General features: G+C 33.8%; 1 protein-coding gene across 2 annotated transcripts in view; it reads left to right on the forward strand.

The window, feature by feature from the left end:
* The first annotated feature begins 242 nt into the window (after positions 1-242).
* POLR1F (RNA polymerase I subunit F) overlaps positions 243-19,382 on the forward strand; it is a 212,699-nt gene continuing 193,559 nt past the window's right edge. Inside the window, exons 1-4 of one of the 2 annotated variants that reach the window (XM_026678016.2) lie at positions 243-2,396; positions 3,747-3,888; positions 5,179-5,387; positions 5,810-7,129. In XM_026678016.2, the coding sequence (XP_026533801.1) occupies positions 2,122-2,396; positions 3,747-3,888; positions 5,179-5,387; positions 5,810-6,149 (966 nt within the window). In that variant the 5' untranslated portion in view covers positions 243-2,121 and the 3' untranslated portion in view covers positions 6,150-7,129. Of the gene's footprint in view, positions 2,397-3,746; positions 3,889-5,178; positions 5,388-5,809; positions 7,130-19,382 lie in introns of those variants that run through there. The other variant, XR_015745935.1, reaches the window with a different exon arrangement.

Consider the following 19,382-nt stretch of genomic DNA (forward strand, 5'->3'; position numbering starts at 1 on the left):
GCCTATGCATTTGAATCTAGTCATTTTCACTTTACAGTACAGAAAATCTGGATGATAGAATAATTGATTATAAAGTAATTTTAGTTGAAATACTGTAAATAACCATCAATTTGGTCATTGTCTATCCACTGCAGGATGAAAGCCTCTTCCACCTGTTTCCAACCAACACAGTCTTGAACTTTTTTTTTGCTAATTGGGCCCACAATACTTGATTTCATTTTCTATCTTGTTTTAGGTCTCTTTTTTCAATTGGGATCTATTTTATGATTGCCTTGGTCCTCCCATCAGTTCTTCTTGCTATGTGACCAACCCATTTCCATTTCAATGTAATATTCCCTCTTAAAAATTATCTGTATTTATATCCATTGTCATGTCTTGCAAATCATGTAACTTTAAGCCTAAAATGCTGATATACTTTTTGTTTGAACATCTTTTTAAACCTAGTATTTTACTACAGGACTGGTTGTTTGAGAATACTAATAGTTAAAGCTCAGTTAAAGCTCTTTGGATATGTGAAATGGGCTTATACTGGTAACAGGCTAAGTGAAATGGTTACTTTAAGTAAAGTAGTGATGACATTCAAGGTATCTGAATTACTACAATGGCCAACGAGACTCTTATAAAATTTTGTACCATTTTCATCATCTCCTGTTCCACCCCAACCCATGAAATAATATTGGATTGAACTCCTGAAGAAAAAGCAACTGCAAATGTAAATATTTTTATTCTGCTTCAAAGTATCTGAAAAAGCAAAGGTGAGTAAAACTGGGACAATGATTTATCAATAAATGTTATTTGCAAGTTGAGTCCATTATTAATCTATAACAGTATTTTTATTTTGTTTCATGTACGCTGTCTCCAGGAATTCAAAGTGGCTTTCTTACAACAAAAGCTACATAGAACAGTATGGCCCACAGGCTGCATGCAGCCCTGGACAGCTAGTAATGTGGTCCCAGCAAGATAAATAATAAAGGAAGTTTGTTATTTGTATACATTAATACATAATGTGTGTTTTATATGTGACCAGAGGCCATTCTTCTTCACTCATTGTGGCCCAGAGAAACCAAATTATTGGTCCATCATGACACACAATATGCAGGGTTCAAAAGAAGATGACTAACAAAGATGCCTTATTGAGTACAAGAGGGTAGTTGTAAAGTTGGATCTAAGTTTTAGTCCCTCACTTTATGCATTATAACACCCTGGTAGTTTATTATCAAAGAAAATGGGTGATACTACAAAATCATGTCATATTTTTACTTTTGCAACTTTAACAAGGAAATTACTTCAAAAAGTTTGGAAAGATACATTTGAAAAACAAATGAGCAAATATATGATACAAGTTACCATTTATGATCATTAAAAACCAAAAATGGGGGGAGGGGACATAGGAAGGACTTTATTTGCAGAACAATGTCTTTCAAAATCTGTCTACATGGCTGCTAAGAGTCGAAAACAACTTGATGACACAACCAATTGTTTACCAACCAGAATTGAAACAATTGAAGCACTGATAATAAATCAGTGAATCAGGTCACCGGTCTCTCCAGCAAAGAACCTTGGCACAATAGATTTTCACATAAAATTGTACAACTTTTCATGTAAAATTATATTATTACATGTTATAGGTTTTAAACCCTTGAATAAAATTCCACGGCACATCCTATGAGCCGTCTGGATTACTGGATTCGTGTAGCAGTGCTTACGTACGGTGATCTCAAGGATTTTCCCACCTTGCCGCCTTTGCCTGAGATCCATTTCCGGAGAAATCCTTCCGGACTAGAAACACGAATATCGCAGGACAAACCGATGGAGCGCCACCCCCAGGTTTACAACTCCGTCAGCTTCAGAACCGGATGAGGAAGTCTCCATTCTCGCACGTGCAGATGGTAAGTAAGCAAAGCCACCGTACACAAGATGGCCGCTGAATCACATCCGGAAAAGGAAGAGTCCTTTTCCTTTTCTACTTTCAGCCATTTGATAGGTTGGCCCCAGCAAAAAAAAAAAAAAAAAAAAAAAAAAAAAAAAAAAAAACCAACCCTCCTCTGTGATGACGTCATCACCAAGTGACAGCAAGGAGAGAGGGCGCCTTGGGACATAAGGGTGATCCATTTTTTTTTCATGGCGAAGATGGAGGCCGGCTCGACTTTTGGAGCGGCGGAGGTTGAGGCGGCTGTTGTGACCTCAACGGCGGCGCCTAATGCTCCGACGACCCTTCCCACCTCCGTCGAGCTGCCTTCTTTTGAGGCTGTGCGAGCACTGGCTGAGAACCGCTACTCTTGCCTTGTGGTGGTGCAGCACCGGAGGCATATCGCGCTCCCGCCGCGCTTCTTGAATCGCAAACGGACCGGGATTTGCGCGCAGTTAGATGCTGAACTGCGCCGCTACTCGGATAGGTACGTGCCATCATTGCGTGTAAAAATACTCCGTTTAAAGACTTCAGGCTCTAAAGGATAAACTGGTGAGAAAGCGAGTTACTTCGATGAACTTTCTAGAAGTTGTTCCATATTTTCCCTCTTAGTCTTATTGTTCTCCGGTTCTAAAACTGAATACAGGTTCCGAGGGTCCTAGTTCAAAGTATATTTCGGGACACCTTTTTTTTTACAAAAGGCAGTTAACAAATTACAGTCCCCCTTTCCCCCTCTCCCGCCACGGCCATTATATCAGACTTGTTTCATATCTTTCAGTAAAACCAGTCTTTTAATAAACCGCCTACATATAGAGCAACCCATCGTGCTATTCCTTTTCAGTGTAATACCTTAGAAAGAATACAGAAGATAATTTAGAAATACTCCCCACCCCAAAATTAAAGTATTGACTTCAATAAGCACTATTAAGTATTTCTATATCTTTTTGTCCTTGTAGTTTGTTTTTCCCATTATATCTAAACGGTGCATTGTTGTGAAACATGGTGCAAATGTAATTTTAAGAAATGTAAAACCAACATTAGTGGATTAATTGAATAAAACATTTTTGAAGGAGTGAAAAATTTGGTATCTCATTTGTAACTAGTAAGTGAGTCACTTGGGTAGAAAGAACATTCCATTGCTAAGACCTTCCAAAAATATCCATTAACCCTTTATTGGCAGGAACATCATTGGCTATCTTGGTTTATCACTTTAAAGAGCTTCTAAGGTCTGTGTAGCCAACATGAGGTAAATGGGGGGGGGAGGGGGGAAGAATGATCATTTATTTGCAATTGAAGTTCACTGTATAAAGAGGGAACAAAATAAATTTGTTCTGCAAATTTCTCACATAATTAAGATGTTACACAAATCCCTTTATTAAAATGTTAGTTACAAATCATTACACATTGGAAACCATTAAGGGCACAGTTGAGGTAATTGCTTAAATAAAAAACACAGGATTAATTTAAGAAAGAGAGTAAATTCCCTATTTGTTGTGAACATATGTGTTCATTATTTCCTCTGTTAGCTACAAAATAAACTTGGATGGAAATTTCTTCTTTTCAATCAGTAAGTAGTTCATAAACATATGATGGTATGTAACATAAGTGATGTTGTAGTCATCTGTTATATTGTACACTACTAGTGGGCCTCCTAACTACGACATTTTTCTCAGAATCATAAAATCTGCATTTGTGTAACTTTCATTTATTTGAATTGTTTGTTACGTCTTTGTCATGGTAAGGATCATAATTACAGTGTTTTCTTCCTAACCTTAAGTACATTTATGCTGATTATATTGTTAAGTGGTTTATTTTATTTATTTATTTTATCCTCTAGTTTTCAAGGAGTTCCTGTGGCTTATAATGCCATTAAAATAACTAAAGAACTGGGTGATATAATTGATGATATTGGAGCCATCCACCTGGATATAGAAGCTACTTTTGTTGTCTTTCAGCCTAAGCCAGGAAAAAAACTCATGGTATGTATATAAATAACTCAGTACTTTTATTTGTACGGTGTTGTCTCAACTTACATAGTAAGTTCATTTGCTTTTTTCATTAATTATTTAATTATTTATTGGATTTATCCTGCCATAATAATGACAACGATAGTAATTTACAATGCAGTGAAGAAAATAATAAAACATACATGGTATAATTAAAAATATAAAACATAATTTGACCAATTATCAGTCCACCATTACTGTTGTTACTATTGTACACATACTCATTCTAATTTTTCTTACAACAACCATGTGATGTGGGTGGGGCTGAGAGAAAGCAACTGGCCCAAAATATCTCAGTTTTCTTTCATGTCTTAGGAAGATCAAGAACTTATAGTCTCCTGGGTTCTAGCACAGTACCTTTATCACTATGCTACTCTAACTCTTTAGATTATACATATAAATAGTATATATCATCTCAGATACATACGATATTTAAGAAATTATTACAGTTGATTATATACTTAAGCATGTTTAAATTTTATATTTTGTGATTTATTAGGTTATAATGTTTACAATCTTTGACCTTTTTCAAGTATGGTTCTTTAGTTAATTATAAGAGTAATGGGCTAAAACTAGCACTGTAATTAATTGTTTTATATGAAAATATCTTTTTAAATGTTTTAGAAAAAATATCAAATGATCTTATTCATAACATTTGTAACATATTCTGGCTAGTAACTGTTAAAAATTAGTTCCACTGTTGATCTTTTACAGAAAAACAGTTTAGAGTTTATGCAATATTAGTCAACTGAGCAAAAACCAACTCGGAATGAAAGGATAGTGGACCAGTTGACCTAAAAAATTAAAAATAAATTGTTCATGTATCTTTAACATTCAAAATATGTAAGAATACATTTTAGTTCCATATATAATGGTACCTTGGTATTTGACTATTTTCCAAACTCATTGAATGTGGTACTCAATGCATTTTGATGTGAAAATATTGTCCCAGTATTTGTAGTTTCTGCATGCAAAACAAGATGGGGATAGAAGCAAAGAGCAGACAGGAAGTCGCCCATGCTGGTAATATAGTTGCAAAAGGAATAGGGGGATAGCCAAAACAAACCAGGTTTGTCACCTGGTTTGTTTGGCACTCATATTTTTTTACTTCCCGTCATGCTTCTCTATCAATTAATGTCAAGTAAAGAGGTACCATTGTATTTGGTATGTACCTATGCTAAATATTGATAGAAACAATAGTATAGTTTCTCCCAAAACAAATGATGTGGTGCTAACATTTCTTTTTTTCCTTTCCTTCTCCAGGGTATAATTAATAAAGTGGCACCTAGCCATATTGGCTGTCTGGTTCATGAATGTTTCAATGCTTCTATCCCCAAACCAGATCACATAACAACAGAAGAATGGAAAAACTTTGGTTTTCAAATAGGTATTAGACTGGTATTTAAGGTGCTGCATTTTGATTCAGATTCTGCTGGAGTATTCTGCATTCGAGGAAAACTTTGTAAAAACAGGTAATACATACATTTTACAAAATAGATAGAGTGGCTTGATTATGAATATAAGATTTAAGGACAACAGTTCTTTTATTATATAGCATATCACAAAAATCTTAAGATCTCATTTATTTCTCAAAAGTTTAATGGAAACTTATGTGAGATCTAAAATAATTTGGAAAAAAAAATGTGGAAAAATTCCTACCAATAATAATAATGGTTTGTGTCCCAAAATGTTTGTTTATCTTCTATTTAAAGGATATGTCAGGATAGTCCATTTAAAAGATAGAGGATAATCTAGATGTGAAGGTACTATTACAATTGAAAACAGTCAGGTATGAATAACTTTGGATAAATTGTACAGTGTTTTGCTTCTGTATAACTGCAGGTATTTACTAGTCTTGTAAAAGTTGTTTTCTCAGTTATTTTTTTATTTTTAGTCTTGGAGAAGAGATGCTGAAGGAAAAATGCAAGAAAAAATATGAAAAACATTGTGATGTACATATTGGCTCAGAGGAGATGGAAGTTGATATATCAAGTGTTGGGATAGAAGACAGAGAAATGCATAGTGGTGATGATGAAGATGATCATGGTATATATGATAAGCCCGAGACAGAGAATGGGCAAGATGGAGCAGAGGTGGGAATGCATGCCAGTGACTCCAGTGGTTATCATAGTGATCATGGCAAATCTAAGAAAAAGAAAAGAAAAATTTTTGAGGAGGAAAATGGACATTCTGGTTTGTTAAAATCTAAAGCTAAAAAGAAGAGAAAAGAATGAAAATGTCTGAATAATACCAATGTGCCTTACCTGTATTTGGAACTCTTCTAGCAGTAATATTTTGATATTTTTAGCATCTCTAATTGAATGTCTGAAGAATTCCATTGTAGATGCTGGACTTCAATAATGCCTAAAATAATAAATAATATGAGAAAAGACATTTATGTTTTTGTCTAGCCCTTAAATAGTAATTATTAGTGTATTTAAAGGTTTAGGGGGGAAAATGTCCAAACCCTAAATTGAGTTCATCCTCTGAGCTGTATGTTTAGTTTAAAGTATTTGTTTTCAAAGTGATATTAAAGGATCTTCCTGAAAAATTACTATATGAGAACTTACTTGTACTCTTTTAAAATTCCAATATCTTTAAAGACTTCTATTATGTCAACATAGTGAGTAAGAAATTGATCTCTTAATTATAAATGTATATATATAAGGAGTGGGACTTGGGTTTTCTAATTCGGTACTTTGAACTACAGCATACCTAGGGACATTTGAATGCACTAGGTTCTCTCACCACCCTATGAATAAATAAGCAAGCAAATTGGCATATTGAAAACAAAAGTTCCAGGTCCAAGTATCATCTTTATAAACAAGGAGGATTTGGAGCTCAAATACAGACCCATAAGCTTTATTTAAAAATAAAAAGAGTGGAAGGCTGTATCCATCAACCTTGTTTAAAAATGTCCATTACTACAATGAAAAAAATAAGTTGGTGCAATAGGAAGGGTCTTTGGTTCTTTATATTATTAAAAAGGAGGCAACTTAGAACCTTGATAAGTCCATGTTTTGTAGTTAATTATGTTCTTTGGTAGTCATGCCATTTCATTTGCTATTTTGTGAAAATCTTCACAACTTTTTAAATTTCTAATATGGCACTCAGTTTGAAAAGAAATAGTAATAGTCTTTTTAGAGTATTCTATTACTACAAATACTTTTGAAAAGAAATTTTAATGATTTAATAAATTGTCATACAGATGAATGTATACATTTTCTACAATTTTTTAAGACAGGACTCTAATCAATGGGTTTAAACAAACAAAATATATCTTATAAATGTTGGGTACTTTTGCCTACAAAGTTTTTAAACAATAGAACAACATCTTGGAAGAAAGTGGACATCACTTTCATTAAATGTTTAAAAAGACTAGATAGCCACTTAGGAGTTAAAATACCAAGAACTTAAAATATGACCCGTAGTATCAATCGTATATAGGAATACTTATACTGTGTATATTGTGTTTTTGAATCATTTAAATACAGAAACGTAAAGAAAAGGATTCACTTTTCAGATGACTTCTAGGAGATAGTATGCAAACAGTTTTGTCCTCTTTGAGGTTCACCAGATATATATATAGTGATAGATTCAGCTGTGCAGTTCAAACTTTCACCAGGAATTGAATTCATAGGCCATTAACTGATGATTATGCATCATATCAGAATTGGACAAGCAGCAGGTCCTCCCCAGGAAATGGAAGTTGGATTTTGAAAAAGCAAGATAGAAATAATATTTATGCTTTTGAAATTAGTACTGGAGAAGACTTCTGAGAATGTCATGGAGGGCCAGAAAACAAATAAATGGGTGGTATCGGTAACAGAGTCACAAATTACTGTGTTTGGACATAGATATATACTGTATACTAGTGGTCAATATATATAAAAATACCAAGTAAGATATTCAGTATTTAAAGACAGGGAAATTCCCCTCCTTGCAATCTTCATGTGTCTATGGGTAAGTCAAGTTAAACTTTGCATGTTAGAGTATGATGTAACATTCCTAACTGGTCACAAAGTTTAAGAAAGTAAGAGAGATTATATATAAGTAATGCCAGTTAGGTGATTCTTCACTCAAGTCACTTCGTAGGATTGTTGTAGGAAAAATAGGAAGAAAGATATTTTCACTGTTTTGAGTTATTTATAAAAATAATATAGGCGGGATTAAAAAACCTTTAAAAAGTCTTTAAAAAGATACTTTCTATAGGATAAATAGTAAATGCTCTCTTTTACAGAAGAAAAGAGCTCAACTGGATCAGACTAACAACTATTTTAGTCTGTTACTTCACATTGTTAACACGGTGCTCACAAGCTGAAGTTAGAGGCTTGATTTGTGCATTAAAATATTAAATATGTAATGTAGACATTTTCCTGCCAAAGGAATGCTGTTGGCTGCCATCTAAAATGACCCAGAGTTTATATTTTTATTGTTACCATGGGTTTAAAACTTCAGAATGAGCAGAATCCAATCAGATGTAAAGCTCTGTGAAAACACTTGAAAACTATATATCATCTTCAACCATAACTGTGAGATTATAGTCCATTGTGAAAAAAAAAAGAAAAGAAATTATGATTTCTCAGTTCCACATAAAATTGATGACTGAAACGTGGCAACTCAACTGAGGGTTTGTGTTAATGTGAAATAAATGGCTTTTAAATGAATGAAGATGTTTTTCACAATATAGGGTGGATTTGTGATTAAAGGGGAAAAATACCTGGCAATCTCAGTGGAAAAGTATGGAAATCCAGCTTTTACCTTCCTTACTATATAACCAGGGGAGTGGGGGCATACACTTTCTTTGTTCACCTCTGGGTTTAATGGTCTGCAGTACAATGGACTGCACATTCCATTGAATCCTAAGTGGGAAGTCCACCAAGGCATTTTTTCCCCTCCAGATCAGCAAGGGTGGCCAGTCAGATATATTTTTCTTATTTTCACAATATCTTCCTACCCAACCCATCCTCACAAATAACTTGGAACACAAATTCAGAACAGACACATACAATGAACTGTTATAACTTTAAACTCTCTGAATATCACAAGATGAAAACAAGCTCTAAAGATAATTAAGCAATACTAGAGTGCTGCAGACAACAAATAGGAAATAATAAAGACTTGCCAAAGTTAGTAGTATTAGTATTTAAATGCAAGTCCAAAACATAAATAAAAGGAGAAAGAAAGTTGAGAAATTTGGGAAGGATCATGTTCCAAATTGAACTGCTATATGTTCCATCGATTTAAAAACGTAGACCAGGGGTGTCAAACTTTCGGCCCGTAGGCTGGATGAGTCACACACAGGTCATGCCCACCCCAGTTCCGCAAAGGAAAAAATATTGTGATACGTCATAATACGTCACGTGACGCGATCGAGTTTGACACCCTTAATTTAGACGTTTATTCAGTAATAACCCATCACTCAGATACTGGTAGGACTAAATTAAGTGGGATTACTTTAGTGAGAGAAAGCTTTTACTGTAATGATCAATATGCTATCCTGTTAGAGGCTAGATTATTTTTAAAACAATTAGGTTTCTTTAATCATGACTCATCAGTTTTGATTGCATTAATTTATAACACAAGTCCCCAATCTTTCTGCCTCATGGATTGGCAGTGGTAATGGGGGAGATGGTTTCGTATGTGCAACCTATAACCTGCACATGTGCAAATGAAGCTACCGTACTTACCCAACAGGTCACAGACTGATACAATAAGACTATTTCATAAACAAATAAAGGCTAACCAAATTCATATATTAACCAAATTCATACATTTTAAACATCAAAACTGAATGTTCTTGCCTTACTGCCATAACTAAGATGTGCATGTTTCTATTTATTACAGAAAAAAACATACAGTATATTGTTCTGCTCATCTTTATTAAGAATTAATTCCCAATTAGTGAGGTAGACTTATATTAATCTCAGTAAGCATGTATAAATTTCTAGCCTTGATTTTCTTCACAGCTATAAAATATGTTTTTAAAATTACCAAAAATGTTTACAATATAATTCTCAAGAGGGAAATCATCAAATGACTCCATAATACCTTGCGGGACAAGGACACCTGAATGCAGCTGAGTGTTTAGTGGCTGGATACCCTTCCTGGCACCAATGCGGAGTCCCCCACCCAGCAGATATATTCTCAGTGTGCCCTGAGAGATAAATATCTGCCTTTACCTAGGATCGAACTCGGCTCCTAATTGTGAGGTGAGAGCTCCACCTCTAGGCCACCGCATCACTCTAAAGAAGGAAATATGGAGTGTAAATGTTTTATATAGGATAAGAACAGAAAAAGAAAAGGAGAAACGTTCTGAATTTTTGGATCATGTTCTGGAATTCTTTGAGAATTACGTCCTTTTAGAGGAATTACCTCTCACAAAATGACTACTTTTCACAAGTTCTATGCTGTTCCAGTTTGCTATTGTCCTAGAGTGAGGAGACAATGGGCATACGTCCAAATATTAGGAGGCAGCTACTAAACTTTTTTTAAAAAAATCTAGAAATATTGTAGCAATATTTAAAAAAATCATGAGCAGCAGAGGAACCCTACTTTCCCATTTACAGGTTTCATTGTGATATTTGAATGTTTCCCCATTCAAGCTTATTGTATTTACTTATATTTTTATAGCAGAAATTTGTAAAATGCTTTTAGGATTTATTTCATTTTGAAACTTTCTCAAAACATTTTTATTTAGGGGAACCCTGTCTCCAAATTATTTCTACTTATTACCCAGTATTTATAAGAATGTCAAACCTTGTGTATTAAAATCTAAAAGACTGTTTTATTTTGCTGTTCTCTAATGCCACAGGGTGGAGTATTGTTTTATATATTGATAATAGATCCTATGCTTACATAATAAAAATTGTGGAAAAGTCATCAGGAGTTTTTCATTTACAAGCCACATAGAAACTGTATGCCCAGTGTGTGGAGAAGGTATAAGAAATTGTAAACCAATTAAATTAAACATTTCATTCACACCTCTATTTCTGTTCTCGCAAATCATTCTTAAAGTATTTTCGCTATAATCATTGTTTCATGTATTATTTATTTTTAAAACTTTTCACCTCACTATTTCTCAAAATCTTAACTTTATTTAAACATAGTGCAATAGTCTTTTCTTAATTTTGAACCCTTAATCTTTTTCATATATGTGGTCCTCATTTTTTTTAATTTGCCACAAACCATGCATATGCTTCTGTACTCTTCAGTGACTTTTATAATCAGTTCTCACTTATTAATATCTATTCATTCTGGATCCCATTTTTTCTTTTTTTAAGCATCCAATTTTTCCTGTATTCAACACAGTGTTTATGTTTCTCTGAACATATCAACTCTTATTTCCAAACAGCAAAACTGGCAGTAATATGCTGTTGTATGCTGCCATTTTATATTATTTTGACAAACAACATCCATTCATATCTTTTTACCAGCTTCCTCTATCCATTCTCTTAACTTTAGTAATCATTCTACCAAGGTATCATAATTATACTTGTTCTAGGTTTTTGCCATGTATTTATAAACCTGCCACTTTCCTTGTCATCCTTGGTTTTAGATATATTGATTCTCAGATACATACTATATCATTGCATACAATATTTCAGGAAAATAATTTGCATTGTCTAATAATAACATAGAATCATTGCGGTATAAAAGTACATATACATTTGTCTACAGCTACTTGTGATATCACAAGCATTTCTTATTAATACATGAAACTATTAAGATAATTATGCATCTTTATTTCATGCCTACTTAATGTTAACTGATTGGCTGGACATTCTATTTCGTCTCACATATGCTTGATTTCTGTCATATTGCTCTTATTGCATTTAGCAACCAATTTTCAACTGAATCATTATAGTAAAACTTCCATAATTCAAGCTAATTCATTTTGTCACTGGATTTCTCTAAATCAAAAAATGTACATAAACTTTCTCATTTTCATAAATTTGTAAATGATGTTAAGGAAAAAATCAAGTCTGCTTATCCTTTATCTGGTAAAAAAGAACAACCCTTTTACCAAAATTTAAGTCATACTGTGACAAAACTTCCAGCAGCCTTCACAAATTAATCCCGCTTCGGATTTGCTAACTTTTTCCTATTATAAGGTATTGTAGTGTTGATACATGTTATACAAGTGGCATACAAGACCATGGGCAACGATTATACTTCAATATTTATTTTATATGTTTCTTTCCTATTTTTCCTTGTCTGCTGTTCCATAGCATGCTTTTCTTCAGCATTCCACAAAACATTCTTTGGTTCCCATGAGCATTATTCTCACACTTTTATGGCATTGTGCACAAAGTCTTTCCAACCTATTCCAAGTAGCTTTATGTGTATAGTGTTGAGACATCAAATTTAGTTTCCTCTCAGCTTAATTGCTTTTTTTTCTGCAGACATTTCATTACCAGGCTAGATAACATCATCTGTTCATAGAAAAGGAATATTTGCTGATTACTAGTGTTTACTAGTTTGCATTATCAGTCTTGATTGTAGTTTCTTCATTGATTGTTGCTTGGATATAGTTTCCTCTGGTTGTTTATTTGGATGTTGGGTGCTATGAGTGATGTTTGTTTTCTTAGTTGACTTTTGGTGCTATCTTTTAAATGGTATGTGGATGGAGTTTATCTCTATGTGTCTGTTGATGGCTGATTTATTGAATGTCAAGCTGCCAAAAATTCCCTAGCATTTTATGGATTTGGCTTGGTCAAAAATGCAAAGTTTCTCTACTAAAATTGTGGAGAGAAATTAAGGAATTTGTATCCTGTTTTCCAACTGCTAGCTGATATTCATGATTTTAATCTGAAAGGGCAAAACTTAGATCATGGTATCATGTTGCATCATTTTGATGTCATCTTAATTAGGAACAGGCAAATTTGCAATTACAGAGCACATAAATATACATAATGTATTACATTTATAGGCATGTACCTGAGATGCAGACTTTCTTTGTGAACAATTGAATAAGCTATCAAAGAAGAAAATGTAGATGACCAATTCTAACTTTATATTCATTAAGAAGTTCCAATTTTCCATATTACAATGCAGCTGTAGATGTATCTTAAACATCTTTTACTTAACTGGCAATATCTTAGCACACAGATTTGGCAGCTTGTCTTTGATCAAATGCTTTTTTCTGCTCTGCTTCTTCTCATGACCTTTTGAACATGATAGGCTCTTCCTTTGCTTCCCTCCCCCACTTTGCACATCTTTTCCCCTATGGAAAAATCAATCATCCTGTCTAGAGTATTTTAAAATGATGTCAAGCTTTTCAAGTGCACCTTCCAGTTCTCTTGTGTTGATTTATAATTTTGCATGCTACTCTGTTGTCTACACTTCCCCACTGTCTGTTAATTTCTTAAGAATGGCTGAGGACAAATTCTGTGTTAAATTAATTCACACTTTCAGTAGCCTTTCCTGCAGTTGTAGGAGGTTACAGTTTGCAAATTCCCTTGATACATTCCTTTAAAAAGTTCCATATGATTCTCTTAGCTTAACACATTTTTTAAACTATTTCTGCCTCCTTCGGTTGACTTTTACAAGTTTGGAGATTGATGGCAGCAACTTTTGATTAATGACTTCCCCAAAAATTTAAACAAACATTAAGATGTTTGAGGAGAAGAAGAAGAGAAAAACCAACCACAAATATTCTTTCTGAGAGAACCTGTACATATATAAACAGGCATATATACATTCTGTTTGTTTTCCAGAGCATAATCTGTGCTGGAACATGTCATTATGCTCTGGAAAATATAGAATGGGGTATAATTCTGAGGCCCCATTTGGGGGATGATCCATTAGGTGGTCATTTTTTTTCTGCAGAATCTTCCCAAAATAATTATTAGTCCTGTGATCATTAAAATACCAACGGAGAAATGGTTTCCTATAGTAAATAAAAGTTGTCAGAGTGGGATATCATTTTACAACAGGTGGGAATTAGCACCTGTAGGAGATTTCTGCATTTAGAAGTAGAAAAGAGACAGTCTCATGTGAAAGTTGGAAGTTAAAACTTTTCTTTTAAAATTATCATGATAGCAAATTTTGAAACCTGGTTGGAGTCATGGATTTTTACATTCCACTTTTCATTTAATATACAGAGGGTGACATTAATTTTGGATATTACAGTATAAAATCTGAAATAGTAGGTTGTCTCTACGATAATTCCTAAGGTAACCTTAGGGTAAGTAATGGAATATTGAATTATAGGATATATAAACCTCATTATCCCAGAGGCATTCTTGAAAATGAAGATGAAGCCACAGACAGGCATTGGGCCACATTTTGACTTGTTGCCTCTGTGCTTGTGTGCCTGCTTGATAGAGCAAAGAACATGGAAGGACTAGGTCTTTCACTACTACCAAATTATCATGTTCTAATAGGAATTGCAATATTTTGAATTCTTCTTGAACTAGAAAAGAACACGGTATTTCCCCTTCTCTGTATTGAAATATATTTTAAGAATTGGTATAATAAAAAGGCCTAACTGCTGTGCCAATGGCTTTTTGACATCTGAAAATGCTGATATGAAAACAAAGTGAAAGAACCCTGAAATGCTTTGAAATGCTCCTGGCCATTGCTACTGATCATATACCCTGACATATGCAGTCCCGGATGCATCTGTTTATCTGATCTAGATTGGAAAGAGACAGAAAAGAGCTAATGTTGCACTTCATAAAATTGCAGCCAGACTGATAAATCTGTGTTTATTTGTCTCAGAATGCATCCTGGTTTCTTTAACAGAGACATCTTGTGTTTGTGCTGATGGCAACATTGCCCCCCCCCCCCCAATAACCCCTTTGGGAGAGTTTGCTGAGAATTATTTAACCTCAACCACTCACCCCCCACTCCTAATTCCTCCATGGCAACTGAAAACTTGCAACTGGCTTGGTTTAAAGTCTGTCTTGGTGATTTCAGTACAGCTTTTGCTTTGGTAGCAAATTATGATCTTGGGAATGATTGATACTGTGTGGGAGTTGATGACATAAATCTGCTAAAGTGTGCCTGATGTACAGCTTCCCAGACTTCAGCTTTGGAGCCATGTTGCTGTTCTTAATATAGTGACACTGAACAGATTGTAGCAAATAAAAAAGGGAGGAAAAAAAAAACCCCTCCCAAGTCTTTTTTTGCAATGGGTATGAATAAAGTTTATTACCTTGAAACCAGCAAAACATTCAAGTACTATTAAATGATTTGTGATTGGGAGGGTTGGAAGAGATGAATGAAGAATGGTAAGATTATTTTGTTAATGGGTACAGAAACAAACAAACAAAACCTAAACAAAAAATAATTTTAAAAAACCCCAGGAAATTAGACATAGATAAAACAAATTAAAGATTCTCAGGTTTTTGTGATAAGGGATCAATGTTGCACTCTTGCATTTGCCTAATTCATTTCATTTTTAATCTCAAATTAAATGCATTTAAAATTGACTCCTAAATTTGGGAAGAAGTTGACTACACTACATTTATATGCAGAGGACCAGTCCTGAGTCAGATATTGCAGACAGCATTTGTAAATCCTTTTGAAATATAAATTATTAATACTTTTGGATAAAGTTCATTATATAAATACGTTGCATGAGATTGCATCAGAAAGTAGTACAATATACTATGTAAGAATACATTAGTGTTCTATAATATGGTTGCATCCTTATTCACACAGACAATCAAAATGTATGTAAAAATAGTTTTTTGATTGCTTTAGTCTTGCAACACAGGTTCTGTTTTGCAACCAATGCAAAGAGATTATAAATTAAAATGTGATGTATGTAAAATTATCCTATTACATATAATTTTACTAAATGTAAAATTGTACAATTATATTATTTACATTAATACAACTATTAGTATAATAAATTATATTAAATTATTACAAAATAAAAATAATATTATAAATAAATAAATAAATAAATAAAGAAAGAAAGAAAGAAAGAAAGAAAGAAAGAAAGAAAGAAAGAAAGAAAGGATACTTTGGGTGAAATATTGTTTAGTGTAATTCACATAGCTATAAAAGCTTTAAAATGGGAGTTAGTTTATTGGCAAGTAATAACTATGTTGAACTCTGTTCAGAATAGCAGAAATCAGCATTGTTAATTCAGAACTTGATCCCAAAATATTGTGGCTATATCACTGTCATAGGCCCAAGAATTACCATACGTATTAAAACAATGCTCCAGTTGTTCTAATTTTCTGCTCAACCAATATGGCAGGTGGTGGATATAAATTGATTGGCCAGTAAATCAATAAAAAAGTATTTTATATGCAGTCTTCCTTTGCATTTCAGGAGACTGTCTAAACTTTGCCCAAATGTGCAACATTTCTTCCAGAGCCCATCTCATTTACTCATCAATATATCTTATCAGCCAAGAATTGTTTTTGAAATTTTTCAAGAATTCTACTTTGGAATAGCAAAAATGCAGCTTGAAGTGTGGGCAGATGAGGGTAAATGTTTGCAGGTTTGTTTGCATACCCAGAGTTGTTTTGGACTTGAGTGCCTAAATATAATAATAAAACAAAGAAGTAAATAAGTAGTAAGTCAGGATACATGTTGTTAAGGGAATTTGTGTGTGTTGGGTGTTTTCATTTTCAGAAATAATATCTAAAGTTTATAACTAATTGAAAGAGGCCAAAGTAAAAGAAATGATATGTAAAAACAATGTATTATTAAGGCATTAGAATATATTTCTAAGTAGTCTGCCTATTGCTATTTTAACATACCATTTTGAAAATATATACATTTAATGTGTGTTTCCCAAATCTGTCATTTCTCTACCAGTCATGGACATTTGGGCAAAATTATGCCATTTAATGAAAGTTTTTGGTATTAATAGTATACATCAGGAATTATTAATATTTTTTTCTTTGAATCTATGAACAGGACTTATATTTCATTGGAAATTATATTTAGTCATTTGCCATAAATAGCAGATTGGCTTTGAGATAATTTACTAATAGCAGGACAGTCTGATACTTCTTGTTGGCTTCTAAAAAAAATTATGTTAATACAAATGTTCCCAGCATTTCTGACATTTATCCTAATATTCCTGCCTAAAAAATGTAAGCAGAACTTTACAGCTGCATTTCTAAATGGGCACTTAACAAACATACACAGAAACAAAGAATAATTCAGTTACCTCACTTTTTTTTACAGCTGTGTTCTAATAGGATAGATATTGTGGATTTATTCCAAATGATGGGTTGTATTTATTTTAAAAAAAAAGTAAGTGTGGAGAAGAAAAATAGGCATTTTATAATACCCACAAAACTTTGAGATGTTCAAACCTGTAAATACTAAAATATAGTTTTCTTTCTGAAGAATAGATTAAGTGTTACTATTAATTAACAATCTGATAAGTAATCCAATTTATTCCACTTAATTAGTTTTTGTGTCGTTTGGTACCATTTAAGGCTAAAATAAAAATGTGCATTGATAAAAATGTGCATTTCATATCAGTTAAATAGATGAGTAGATATTTGGCTACACTTCTTAAGTGTGTTTCAAAGAAATCTTTTTCTGTTTTAAGCTAGAAACAACATCAAAAAACATGTAGTTAGACCTAAAGTTTGTTTAACTTCAAAACTCTCAATAAACAATTATTCTATCTTGGATAGTTAGGACTAAGGGGCAAGCAAGGAAATGGTCCTATCATTGTATCCAGGCACTCTTATGAGTACAACAGATGTATTTGTTCAATATTCTGTGTAATTCAAGAAGTTGGACTAGAACACTGTTTTTCAAACTTGGCAACTTTAAGATGTGTGGACTGCAACTCACAGAATTCCCCAGCCAGCATGATAGCTGGGGAATTCTGGGAGTTGAAGTTCACACATCTTAAAAGTTGCCAACATTGAAAAACACTGGCTAAAATTTCCAAGTCTTGTATTATTGTGCCAGCAGTGTAGAGTTTCCATAACCATTTGTATGCTAATCGTTCCTAACATAATATTGCATCTTTTAGAATTGAATGCTGGGATCTTAAATCTCTGGTGAGTACAAGATTGGAAAGAAGTTATAGCTCCTTAGCTGGCAAACTTCCAGCACAAATTTCAGAATGATTTCTCAGAACATTATTCCAGTATCTACTTTAAAAAGTTGTTAATAATATTCTTAAAAGGATTGCTGTTACTCTCAGTGAACGTACAGCTTGTTAGACCAAGTTAGGGATTCTTCGTTGATTTCAATAAGAGTTGTGCTTAAGTTTAATTGAGATTTTCTATTTACTTTTTAAAATATTTCTATGGCTGCCTATCTTAATTCACTGCTGGCTCATGCAGCAGTATAACCCAATAACTTAAAATATAACCCAAAAATGACAAAATAGTAAAACAGAAACAAAAAAGGGATAGGGGGATGTTCTACAGTCAGATCCAACATTCCATTCTGTCTATTCTTTATTATCACAGTGATTTGCTAAAAACAGGTTTTGATGGCCTTCCAAAAAGCTAAAAGGGTGGGGGTCTGCTGAATCTCTGGGAATGGATTGTTCCATAAGCAATAGGAAAAGCAGAGGTCCCATAGATGGCAGATCTCAGAGAAGGAATCTGGACCATGTCTATGCTATGCATTCTGGATGGATAGACAGACATTCTTAGGGAGCATTGTGATTAAGGCATGAGTGACTATAAAAAGTCCAGGAAAAGATGGAAAAATTGGCATACAAGATGATCTATGCAAAAGCCTTCCTAGTTATGATTGTTACCTGCTCATCAAGAAAGAGCCAAGAATCCAGGAAGACCCCATAATGGAACACCAGCTTAGTCCAGGGAATCTCATCCAAGTCAGATGAAGAATCAATAGATGGGCCAAACCCCAGAGCCACTCCATATTGCTAGCACTGAGCCAAAGTTAGTTCCTCTCATCCAGAACTTTATATCCTCCAGAGACCATAACAGCCAGGGGTGGAGATGTATAACTGGGTATCATCAACCTACCAATAATATCACACCCTATGTGTTGGATGACACCCCCCTCCCCCAGCAGTTTCAAGTAGATATTTAAAAAGGAGAATAGGAGGACCTGAGCCCATGGCATCCCATGCTGCAGGGGACTAAAGCTTGACCTCACTTCTTCCTGAACACCAATATCACTGACCATGGAGAAAGTAGCCATCACAAAACAGTGTCTCCCACTTCTAATCTCCAGAGCTAATCCAGAAGAATACCATGTTGGTTTTATTGAATAAGAGAGGTAGGAAAGCCAGATCAGTTGTACCACCCATATCCTTCAAAGATAAGCATAACCAATCCCTTCAATAAGCATAACCAATCCCTTCTCAATGGGTTTTTAAAATGGCAAGACCTATTATGTTCTACTTAATATTTTCAAGGACAATAAGCTGGGGAGATTTCAAAATCAAAATTGATTAAATAAATAACAATAGATGGTCTAACCATAAGTCCAACAAATCTCTTTGCAATGAAGATAAGGTATTCTCTCTGGTAGTACTTTCCTAGCAATTT

The sequence above is a fragment of the Notechis scutatus genome, chromosome Z (genome assembly GCF_049901735.1).
Source record: "Notechis scutatus isolate UNSWTSFEM ecotype Mainland chromosome Z, rNotScu1.2, whole genome shotgun sequence".
NCBI lineage: Eukaryota > Metazoa > Chordata > Lepidosauria > Squamata > Elapidae > Notechis > Notechis scutatus.